At 36.9% G+C, this 12,410-nt stretch overlaps 1 protein-coding gene and 1 long non-coding RNA gene across 2 annotated transcripts; one reads left to right on the forward strand and one right to left on the reverse strand.

Moving 5' to 3' along the window:
- Positions 1-847: 847 nt before the first annotated feature.
- Positions 848-4,431, reverse strand: LOC148876268 (large ribosomal subunit protein uL15x). The gene is made up of 2 exons (XM_088966481.1): positions 3,900-4,431; positions 848-1,073 (listed from the first exon to the last, which is right to left on the reverse strand). The coding sequence occupies exon 1, from the start codon at positions 4,351-4,353 to the stop codon at positions 3,913-3,915; it is 441 nt and encodes a 146-aa protein (XP_088822607.1). The 5' UTR covers positions 4,354-4,431; the 3' UTR covers positions 848-1,073; positions 3,900-3,912.
- A 2,513-nt stretch (positions 4,432-6,944) lies between these two features.
- LOC148876269 (uncharacterized) lies at positions 6,945-10,721 on the forward strand. The gene is made up of 2 exons (XR_016105617.1): positions 6,945-7,317; positions 10,441-10,721. It is a non-coding gene; the product is annotated as an uncharacterized LOC148876269 (long non-coding RNA).
- The last annotated feature ends 1,689 nt before the right edge of the window (positions 10,722-12,410 follow it).

Here is a 12,410-nt window from a genome sequence, read left to right on the forward strand (position 1 = left end):
TACTTGGAGTCCGTTTTGTAGGAGTCTCTTTGATTGGGAAGCTGAAGAGTGTGTGAATTTATTGGGTTTGCTTCACAATTAAAGGGTTGACTTGAATAAGGAGGATGCTTGGAGTTGGAAATGGGAAGCTGATGGATTTTTCATTAAGTCTATGTTCCTTAATTTGGTCAGTTCAGGTCATGTGAACTTTTCAGCTAGGCAAATCTGGAACTCAACTAGTCCTAAAGTAAAATTTCTGATTTGGACAATGGTTTTAGATAAGTGTCTGACCGAATTAAATCTGATGAAACGTAGCATTCAGATTCTGGATATTTCATGTGTTTTGTGTCCTGGTTCAGCAGAAACTATTGAACATCTTTCTATGCATTGACCAATTTCAGCTTATATTTGAGGGTATTTTCTTTAGGCCTCAGAAGTCAATTTGACAATGCCAAATTCTGTGAAGGATCTGCTGTATTGTTGGAGAATTGAGGGCCTAACACTACTCCAGCAGCTGCTCTTTGGACTGGTGCAGAAAGCTGTGGGCAAATTATTGTCTTGGGTGTCGGCAACGGAGGAATTTAAAAAATCAAAACATGCGATTGTTTTTTAACTGTCTTGGATGAGATTGTAATCTGAGGTGGCTCTAGGCAACCTCTATTGGCCTAGGCTCCTCTGTTTTGTTATTTGATTTAACTTTTCCAAAATAAAACGAAGGGTTTGATTTTATCTCTGCCAAGAAAAGGGACCAACTAGAACATGCCTACGGCAGAAAAGCCGAAAAAAAACACCCTAATTATCATTGTCATATAATCAAGGGTTTGATTTATGCTCAAATCAAAAGAAATAACCAAAAAATAAGTAAAAATGCAAAATAAACCATCCTAATTATCATTGCCATATAATCAATCGAATAACTCTTAAGAAAAATTGGTTCCGTCTGAAAACTTGTACGCTAACAAAATCAGTCCAACATGAAAAACATAAGAAGGTTTCCCGCCACCAATACGCTCTGGAGCTACATCTTAATGCTGAAATGTTCCCGAACAAAATGATGCACCCTAACATGACTATCTTCACCTCCAACATAGAAACTGCACAACAGAAAACAATTCAGAATGTCAAACGGATTTATGTTCAAAACACAAGCACATTACTTTGCCCTGATGTCCACATATCACACTCCAAATGTGCCTTTATTAAATTGAAAGTAAAAATGTGTTCATGTACAACAGTGCAAAGCAAAGAACTAGAAGAATGTGTATAGGAATCATATGGTAAGCATAGCATGTTCAAGTAGAAATATCTAGGAAAATGACATTGGCTTATGTTTGCAGATACAAGTACATAACACAGTAGAAAATTTGCAGATAAATACTTATTCAATCATTCTCTTGAATGTACTTGTGAAAGCATTTACCAAATTTACCAAGTACTAACACATGTGCATCATCATTTATGCATGGGATTATATATCCTTTTGGACCCATCAGAGTTGTTTTAATTTCATGTGTGCATATTCAATTCACTCAAGTGTACCTTGAAAAGAAGAAAGGTAAATTCCCAAGGGAGGCATACTTTGTGCCCCATTTACTGCATTGTATCACAGCTTAAATACACAACATGGGAGAAGGTAATGAATCTAATGATACTAAACAAGAGTTCCAGACTTCCAGTATAAACCATAATTGCCCTTGTAATAGCGAAAAAATTATAAGCAGAAGCAATATAACCAAAGGCAATAAATTTGGGTGAGGAAATCAAAAGCAACAAAACCAATGTAATTCAGAAAATATAAACAAAAATGATAGGAAAAAAATAAATGAAAGAAAATAATCAACTGCACCTCTTTTACATCTTATGGGAAGAAATTTTGGAATTCCCATATCCTCTGACACCAGAAGAACTTTGACTAATCAGAACCCCACCTGGGTAAATTTTGATAAATAGCAATTATTTATTTAACACTACTTTTATACCTGTTGACTGGATATCAGTTTTTCAGGTAACATAACTGGATAGGATCACCCTAAAGTAGTCTTCAAAAACATCCAAACTTACAATTCCATGACAACGTTCAAACTCCTCCCATTAAATAGACTGCACAGGTGCTTTTAGTTGAAAGGTTTGAAATGGAAAGGAAAAAGCACTCTTACACAATGAATGGGAAAGGAAAATGACATTCTTTGTGCATTAAATGATCAACATGGTCCACCCATTCATACTGTAGTTGAAAGCCAGCACTGTGAAAGTGTAAAACTTTCAAAGTTGAACAACTTCAACAATTCTGGATCTAGGATCTACTGTACACAGGATGCTTTACATACAGTCTGCAAAGGAGTGCAGCCCCAAGCCAGTGCCTCAGCCCTGGCATGTGCCTCAACCATCGTTGATGGCTGGAAAGAGAGGTGACTGGTAAAAGGAGAAAGCATATGAGAAAAATAGACAGAGAGAGAAGAGTAAGAGTGGAAAAATAGGTTGTGCTTCTTCTTTTTTAGATTTTTAGACTAGGAATAACTTGACGGAGAAGTTTATGCTACCAACTTAAAGTTACAAACTCCAAGCATTTTAATGTCAAACACCTGAAAGTTTAGAATTATGATTTCAAGGATAGCAAATTGCCAGATCCAGCTCCAGCAAGGTGCGACAGCTGGTATTATAAGGAAAAGACAGGTGCAAACAGGACCACTGGTTATATAAGACTGTCGCATTTGTGATAATTATTTACTAATAGAAAGAAACTTCCAATGCACAACAATGGAACAAATTGGTGAAAATTTAATGAAATAATAAATAAAACTAGTAGGAAAAAAGAAGAAAAAGAAGAGAGAGAACAAAAGGGAAAAGGGAATATATACACCATCAGACAATGGAATAAGCATTGCTGGAAATATGAATCTAATCATAATCTAAAATCGCATAAAATATAAAACAAACATCATAAGCCCCCACTAAAAGAAGATAAAACTAGTACCAAGGACATTGCAAGCAATAAAATGGCAGTTCAATACAAGATCATTAAACCAATAACCCTAATCATAAAGGAACGGCAAGGAAGTTTAGGTGAATAGCCTTGGTACTTGCACAATCAAATACATGAAGCCAACAGTAGAACAACATCAAGTTAATCTAATCAAGAAAATAAGGGCCATAATGTGTAGACAAAAAATATGCATCTTAAAAGGCAAAGAAGCGAAGAACAACAGAGCTAAACATGGTCTTAAAACAAACATTCTCCATCAGAATGCAGCAATCCATATTTAATGTTTTTTTGTAACATATCTTGAATTTGGAATAGGCCAAAGTATCTTCCATTAAATACCATACCTATTTGACCAATGACACAAAGGTGGAAGATTGGAACTAACGAATTCCATTCCTGTAAAACACCTAGAATGGCCTGAACCTCTAGCATCAGATTAGACACATAGTAGGTACACAATTGCCACAGCACCGAAAGAAAGGCATAAGTAGCAAATTGGCTGACTGAAACAGGATTTTAACACCATTGATCTGACGATTACCCAAAAAATTGTTATAACCTCCCAAAGGTACATCCAATAGGTGAATCACTACGGCCTTGAATACCCCAGGTAAACAAACTCCCATTTCAATATTTGCATCAACCAAGTCAAGTGATTGTTCTGAATAATACATCCTGAACCATTCTATGAACTACATAAGAAATTTCTCCTACTTCCCATTGAGAAACATTATGTATCAAGTAAATCACCATTCTCCTAGAAACAATCAAAATTCAAATACAAGCATAAGCTGCCATAAAGATATCATAAGTTCATAACGCTGTATAAAAACAATACTTCTGCAAGACGAGACCTAATAGAACAAACACTGGTAAATTTGTATACAGTATCCAACATTTAAAATTTACCCAACTAAAGGAGAAGAAAGAAAATCACCATAAATTTAAGTCTACGCAGTAAGGACGACGGCACCACCGGCCTCTTTGATCTTCTTCTCGGCAATCTTAGAGACGAGCTTGGTCTTGACAACGATGGGCTGAGATAGAGGCAAGACACCCTTGCCCAGCACCTTGAAGTAACCAAACTGGGTCACATCGATTTGGGGAACATTGTCCGGAGAGGCTTTATCCTTGACGTCTTGAGGGATCATCGACCAGAGCTTATCGATGTTGACGATGGGGCAATAGAACTTGTTACGGAGCTTGTGGAAGTACCGCATCCCAACCTTCCCGAAATAACCGGGATGGTACTTGTCGAACAGGATCCGGTGATGGTGCATACCTCCGGCGTTACCCCGCCCTCCAGGGTGCTTCCGGTGCTTCCCGATACGCCCATGACCGGCACTCACATGGCCTCTCTTCTTTCTGTTCTTCTTGAAACGGGTCGTCATCTCTCCCTCTCCCTCCCTTACTCTCTTTCTCCACCCTCCGAAACCCTGACGTCTGCTTCACCCTTGCTTCTAATAGATAGAGCGGCGGGGTGGAAGGAAAAACTTTCTAGGGTTTTGTTTGTGCCCGCATTCAGGAAAATTTGACACCGTCAGATAGGAATCGATCTGGAACCCTAGCCATTTTTGTTGTCACGAACTGATTCCCTCCCCAGGCTCCCCGCTAACCAGACGACCGGGCCTATTGGGAATGTTCAAAACTCAGCCCGGCCCGGCGCAACCCAAGCTTTTCATGGGTTGGGCTTAGATTTTGGGCTTCGAACTACAATTAATTGGACCTGGTAAGAATTCAGATTGGGCTCATGGTCATGGACCTATTTTAAAATCTTATCTAGATTACGCGTTTAATTTGAAATAGATACATTTTTGCATCCGATTCAGTTTTGCATCTATTTGTTTATAACTATTATTTATATTTAATACAAAAGTTATACTTTTTGTCTCATTTACAACAATGTTTTAAGACCCAAACCAAACTAAAAACCGGAATGCTCTTTGTGTCCTAGTTTTACCGATTAACGAGATAGTTTGTTCAGTCTGACAAACGGTTCGATCCATCAAATGGGAAATATTCCCCCTATTATTTTGTTTACACCAATGTTTCAAAACGTGTTTCTATAGTATTCGAACTTTCAGAATGTAGTTCAGTTTGAAAGGAGTATAAATACAAATTTATAAAGTGTAAAATATTATATTTTGTATGTATTTGCATTATATATATTTGTATTTATACTCTTTCCAAACTGAGCTAAGTTTACGGTTCATCATTTATTTGTATCACATCTAATAGGCCCATGCTGTTAAGAATCTGTGTGTCACATAATTGGCACGTGCCTCTTAAAACTTTTAATAGTGTGACAACTATCTTTGAAACTAATCCACTATTCACCCATTGAACAGCGACGACAAATCACATCTAATAGGCCCATGCTGTTAAGAATCTGTGTGTCACATAATTGGCACGTGCCTCTTAAAACTTTTAATAGTGTGACAACTATCTTTGAAACTAATCCACTATTCACCCATTGAACAGCGACGACAAATCACATCTAATAGGCCCATGCTGTTAAGAATCTGTGTGTCACATAATTGGCACGTGCCTCTTAAAACTTTTAATAGTGTGACAACTACCTTTGAAACTAATCCACTATTCACTCATTGAATAGCGACGACAAATCACTCCTCTCCTGGTGCTCTTGTGCGCTCTCTCTCTCTCTCTCCTCTCTCTCCCCCTCTGTGTGTTGTTCTCGAATGCCGCTATAATTCCTAGCAATGGCAATCTTGCTCCGCCTCCCTTTTTTTTTTTAATTTTCATTTCTCACCATTCCCCTTTATCACATATTCAGCTGGAGATGAGTGATTGAAGAGGTAGCCCATCATCTTCTCCAACAAAAAATGACGAACCCAACTATATATATCCCATTTTTGTGCTCCTTAGTCTTTCTGTAGCATTTTAGGTTCAAATATGCATCAACTAACCTCTCAACCAATTCGGGGGTATTTTTAGAATTTTATAAAAGTTAGGGCCTTAAGGATCCAAGACTATAGGTACGTAGAGCCTAAAATCCAAACCCAATGACACCAAGATCACCCGATTATGACACCGTTTACCTCTTCATCCCAAGACATGAAGCCAAAACCGATTTCAATAATCCGATCATAGTCATTTTGATCCTAAACCTCATTCCACATCAAATTAGAAAATCCAAAGCCATAGGTATGTAGAGTCCAAAAATCTAAATCCAATGACACTAAGATCACCCAATTCTAACACCGTTTACCCCTTCATCTTAAGACCTGAAGTCGAATATGATTTTGATTATCTGATTAGAGTCATTTTGATCATGAACCTCATTTCACATCAAATCAGAAATCCAACACCATAGGCACGTAAAGCCCAAAAATCCAAGTTTGACAACACCAAGATCACCCAAATCCGACACCGCTTACCCCTTCATCTCAAGACCTGAAGTTGAAACTAATTTTGATCGTCCGATCAGGATCATCTCTGATCCTAAATCTTATCCACCATAAAATCTGAAATCCAACCATGTAGATGGATAGAGCTAGAAATTTCGAGCCCAACGATACCCAGATCATCCAATTCTGACGCCGTTAACCCCTCCATCTTGAGACCTGAAGCTAGACTCGATCTGGGCCCTCCGTTTGGAATCCTCTTCACAACAACTTCAAGCCTAGGGCACCCCACGACCAAAACTTCCTCTCAGCTTCTAGAATCATCTTAAAATTCTAAAATTTGACCAGCTAGGAACCTGCACTCAATCAAGCCAATCACCTAAACTTGGAATGCCCAATTTAGGTAAATTGGTGAAATCTTCCACTCTTTGTCTTGATTGATTGAGATGATATCTCTCAAAGCTATCTTGATAACCCATTCTCTCAATCAATCTTCCTCCAAAAATCCTTTAAACCTCAGCCCTTGATCTTCCTAGTCTCCCAATCTCAGCCCTTCTTTCCCTTCTAGAATCCTCCAAAAAAATCTATAAATACCACCCATTTCTCACATTCTAGACACACAAGCTAGCTTAGGGAGAGAGCTCAACTCCCACGGCCATTATCCATGTCCCTAAGCCTCCCCACTCACTCTCTATGTCCCTAGAATCCCCCATATCAATTCAAAGCCAAAAAATACCCTGGGGTCATGCCTCAATTCAAGAGAAGTATACAACCTTTTTGAAGCAAAGATCATATTGCAGAAAATTACATTCATCTAGCATGCTTCCCAACACTTGGGCTACAATTCAAACCCAAGAACAAACGATGAATGATCAAAAGCACATACTACAAAACTCTCCAAGTAGAAATCATTGAAAATGTCTACGCTGTCATAAAGAATGCATCATGGAGAGAGAAAGGCAATTTCATCTAGTTAAGTTCTTGAAAAAGGTACACTCGTTATCACCCCCATCAACATAATTTCTATTCAACCTTTTCTTTTCTTTGTAAGTAACTGATTATGAACTTTGTTGTTAAAGTTTCAAGTTTCTTCTTTTGATTAATTTATTAGTTCAATCATCATTCATCTTAAAATTGGCTAGCTTGTGTTAGATTTCATGTTTAACGTATACTCTCTTCATTCATTTAGTTTTCTTTTCTTTTATTTGTTTTGTAGTTCATTGGTATGTTTACTTGTTTGTTTACTTTTCTTTTACACTTAAGTGGCACCGTATCTAGCTAGATAATCTGCATGCATCATATTTAAACTTATTTGGCTCCGTTGCTCTCCCTCTCCACCTTTTTCTATTAGTATTTGGACAATTCTCTCATTTGTTTTGTTCTCTTCTTCAATTTTGTTAAATTACATGATCGCAGTTTAATGTCCATGATATGACCATGTTACTAGTTGCACATTTAGGTGGTGTTTGATAGCACTTTTCAGACCTCTAAGGTCTGAAAATATTGCTTTTCATATGCCTATTTCGTTTGGGTTGGGTATGATTTTCAGATCTGAAACCCAATTTCAGATCTAAATAAAAAAGAGCCTCCTTAAGTGCTTAATGCGCTAAGAGGTATTTCAGATGTGAGCAAAAGACAAAAGAGCCCCCATAAAAAATTTAAAATGACTTGTAATGCCCTTCATATAAGCCAAAATTAGGTCATTCAACTCCTCCCCTCATTCGAGAAAGGAGATTTGTCACTGGGAAGTTCTTCATCTCTTTCGTCCTTCTTCTTCTTCTTCGGCCCTGTTTCACAAGTACTTCTTAGAAGTACTTATTTTAACAACCACTTAAGGTTGTTTGGTAACCCAGTTTTCACTTCACTTATTATGCTTTTAAACACTTATTGGGGTGGGGATGTTTGGTAAGCCACTTCCCCATAAATGCTTATATTGACACAAATGACAATTTTATCCATCACTTCACTCATACATATATATAATGATTTTCACATGCTATGCTATACATTTTAACTAAGAGTCCACGTGGACCCCACTTCATAACAACTGAGAGCCCATGTGGACTCACACGTGTACAAGTGAGAGTCCACATGGACCCCACTTCATGCTATACATTATTTTATTATTATTATTATTATTATTATTATTATTATTATTATTTCATACCAAAAACAAAAGAACTACTATTACAATGGCTCATGGCCTTCAATATAAACTCTTGGAACTCTTCTTTCCAACTATTTGGCCCATGTTATAAGAGAATTTACACCGTCAAAGACACATGCCTCCTTGAACAATTAGACGTCACCGCCTCCAAATCCGATTCATTATTACTATCCTCCTTCAAGTTACAACTGCATCGCTCACTCCATCAAGCTCTCGTTATTTTGACTTCATTCTTTGTATACAATCTCTTCACCAAGGAAAGGATTGACCTCCCAGACTTGAGTTTCTCTTGGACCACTGCCACATTCTCCTCAACCCCAAAATCTGCTGATTGCATATTCTTCTTCATGTTCAATTCTCTTGGCGACAAATAATGGACTGTAAATACCTTTGCTTTCTGTTTTCCATTCTATTTCATCAGGAATGTAGTGTACTCGGAAGGGATTTTCTATTGCACCAATAGTTCAGGCAAGATTGGGACATTCAATGTAGCTGAGAGGAGTTGGAGTGTGCTTGCAGTACCGGAAATACAATGTAATCATATCAGCTCGAGTAAGACTTTCATGGTTGAGTCTAATGGAGAGTTGTTACTAGTTTTAGTTAGTAGCCATGGCCATTGGACCAGTATTTACAGGTTCAATTGAAAGCAATAGTGGCAATAAAGAGAAGTGGACAGGCAACAACCACAAAGAAGAAGGAGATTACTGATGCAGAATGGAAGCAGCAGCTGAGAAGAAGAAATTCAAGGAATATGAGGAAATTAAAGTAGAGAAAGAAGAGAAGAGAGGAGTGAGAAGGCCGTATAATAACAGTCGTGTATCAAGTTCTTGTGTTGGCGGAGAGATAGAGACAAGGAGAGAGAGGGAGAGAAAATGAGAGAATGAGTATGGGGGTATTTTAGGTATTATAAGAAAATATTAGGGACTGGTTCATCCCATTTTTTTGGAGTACTTTTTTACTAAAAATAAGCCAACTTGAAGTCACTTTTTTAAATAAGTACTTCTTTTAAAAAAGGTACTTCTTACCCTCTTTTTTAACAAACACCCATAAGTACTTAAAAACCACTTAATGTGTGGTCCCATGTCTTAAAAGAAGTACTTGTTTAAATAAATACTTCTTTTAAGTGTTCTCAAACACTACCTTCTTCTTCATCTTCGTCTTCGTCTTCTTCTATAGATCTGTCCAAAGAGAATGTCTTCAGACTTCTTCTTCTTCTTCTTCTTCTTCTTCTTCTTCTTCTTTCCCACCACCGCCTTTGTTGAAAGTGGGGGGCTCTATAGGTTTTAATGAGAGGTGAATCTGTTGAGGGCGAATTGGCAAAGTCAGATTCCGACAAGATTGGTTTTGCAAACTGATGGGAAAAGGAAGACAGATCGACTGACATGTGAATAGGTAGATCGAAATAGGGAATCCCTGAATTTTTTTACTTCAAAGGCCCAAAAATTCCACTAATTGAAACACAGGACCATCCCCCTCCCTAAACTCCCCTTTTATATAAATATTTGCAGCAATGAAGGTTATTGAAGGAGTTATCAGAGACTAAAAATTCATATCATTAAAACACATATTAAAATTAAACAAAATCTAACTTTGACAGATTCACCTCCATCGGAGGACTTTGACAGAACCTTTATCTCAACATTAGTTTTGTTTGCTTGCTTTGTAGTATATATTTTTCCCTCTCTTCTCCCTATTAAATCTTTCCCCCATTCAAATATGTTTTCGTCTTGAGGAGAGAGAATGTGTGAAGAAAAGACATGATACGAGACCTCTCGTCATCATTGTGCTGCTCTTCGTCTCCAAATCTTATTCCAATTTGGTCTATATCTCTCTCTCTCTCAATCAATTGAAGATAAGTACATAAATCACGTTTTCTTCTCTCATCAACTTTTTTGTTTTATTTATTTAATTTGGTTTTCTTTTCACCTTTGGTTTTCCTGTTGTAGAGATGGTCGGTTGATTGGTCTTGGAGGATTGAATTTTTCAAAGTGGAAGCCCTATTGATTGTTCCTGTTTTGGTAGGGATTGTTGTCCAAGTTTGTGTTTACTCGAATTGGATCGATCTATGAGAGTTTCGATCTTTTTGGCGGCATCAATTGATCTCGGAGGACGTAGAGATGTCTTCTCTTAGCAGAGAACTTGTGTTTCTGATACTTCAGTTCCTCGAAAAGGAGAAATGCAAGGAAACCGTTCACAAGTATGGGAATATATATCTTCTCTTCTCTTATTTTGGTTGTTTATCTGGTTTTGGAAGCTTGAATTTACTAAAAGATATTAATTTAATAGTTATTAATTTTTTATTGCTTCACGGTCTTTGTTACTATTTTCATTATTGTTTTAACTCTTAATAATTTATTTTTAATTTACAAATTGATATGTATTTTTCAATTTTATTCTAATTTTAATAAATTATTTTTTATTTTTTATAATTCATTCATATTTTCAATATTATTTTGAAATTAATAAATTATTTTTTATGAAATAATGCAGATTGAACTCAAAATTACCAAAATTTACTATTTTAGGGGTAAAATAGTAAAATTAATGAATTTCATATGCTTAGGTTTGATCCAACACAAACAAACTTCTTTATTCAGAGCCTCTAAAAAGTCGAAAAGCAATTATGGTTCTTTTTAGATTTCACACTTTCAATATCTTTTTAATTTTTTAGATTTCAGATTTATTAAACTCCACCTTAGTCATTTCACATGTTTTCCTACCATTCCTTACTAGTCATCTAATTTGCATTAGCTACTCGACTCTTTTTTCTTATTCATTTGCTACTATAGTCTTTGTGACCTATCATTTCTTTAGTTTGTTCATTAATATAATCATTTTTTTTTTATCTCTCACTCGTTTTCTTAATTGGTTTTCTCTTTTGGCATGTTATGGTAGAGTAGATCATTTGCATATTTTGAGTCTAGCTTAATGGTGTTTTCTATATCTATTTTAACTTAGCCCATTCATTTGCTTATTTGTATATCTTAGCATGACTCTTTAATTGTTAGTTTACTTTATTATTATCATTTTTTATTTATGCAATTCCAATAATTTCAAAAGCCAAAAAAATTGTTAAACAATCCTTTGAACATTGGTGAAGTAGAGGCTGGTTCAACCGGGAGTGTGTGGGGTGCTTAACACCTTCCCACACTATACATTGGTCATCGGACCCTAACAATCTCATCCCCATCGGGCAATGAGTCACCAAGAAAGAAAAATGTTTTTCTTGAAAAATCTCAATTTTTACTAAATTCCCAATTCCAAAAATTTAGGTGGTGACTCAAAACTCCATATCCAAATCCATCCCCCATCCGGATCGGGTAGCCACACCAACAACAACGCCACTCAACTTCCCCCATATTTGTGGTGATTTATCACTATTCTTTTCTGTTCATATCCATACTCAGCCTTCTCGTTCCATTGATGTTTCTCACCATTACGGGCTTCTTTGGATCTAATGATGCGCGATCTGGTTGCCCCCCTGTTGGAAGGCAATTCAGATGTTGGACTAGCTACGTGGCCAGGTCAAACTACAAGGCAAACGATCAAAGTGTTTCGATGTGCTTTACCCAATGTGGACACTCTGATGCTTAAATTAGTGAAGGAAATTTAAGAGAGTTGATAGATTAAGAGTAATAGAGTGTGAGAGCTAAATCACGCATGCTTTGTGAGGCTAGAGGCGAAACCTTTATATAGATAGGCAAGCTGCCGTGGGCCTCATGATATGCATTTGGGATCATCGGCCCACCTAATCCGGAGTTAGTTTCACACCCAAAGATAAACTCCAAGTAAATTGATAAGACTTATCCAGGTCCATCTGATTTGAGCGAGATAGAAATAAGATCCATTGACATGCACTATAATCCCAAGAAGATTGAAAACAACCACTTACTTCTAAAGAGACTACATGCCACCA

Source organism: Nelumbo lutea, chromosome 1, assembly GCF_056320005.1.
Source record: "Nelumbo lutea isolate HS-2025 chromosome 1, American lotus-T2T, whole genome shotgun sequence".
Classification (NCBI taxonomy): Eukaryota; Viridiplantae; Streptophyta; class Magnoliopsida; order Proteales; family Nelumbonaceae; genus Nelumbo; species Nelumbo lutea.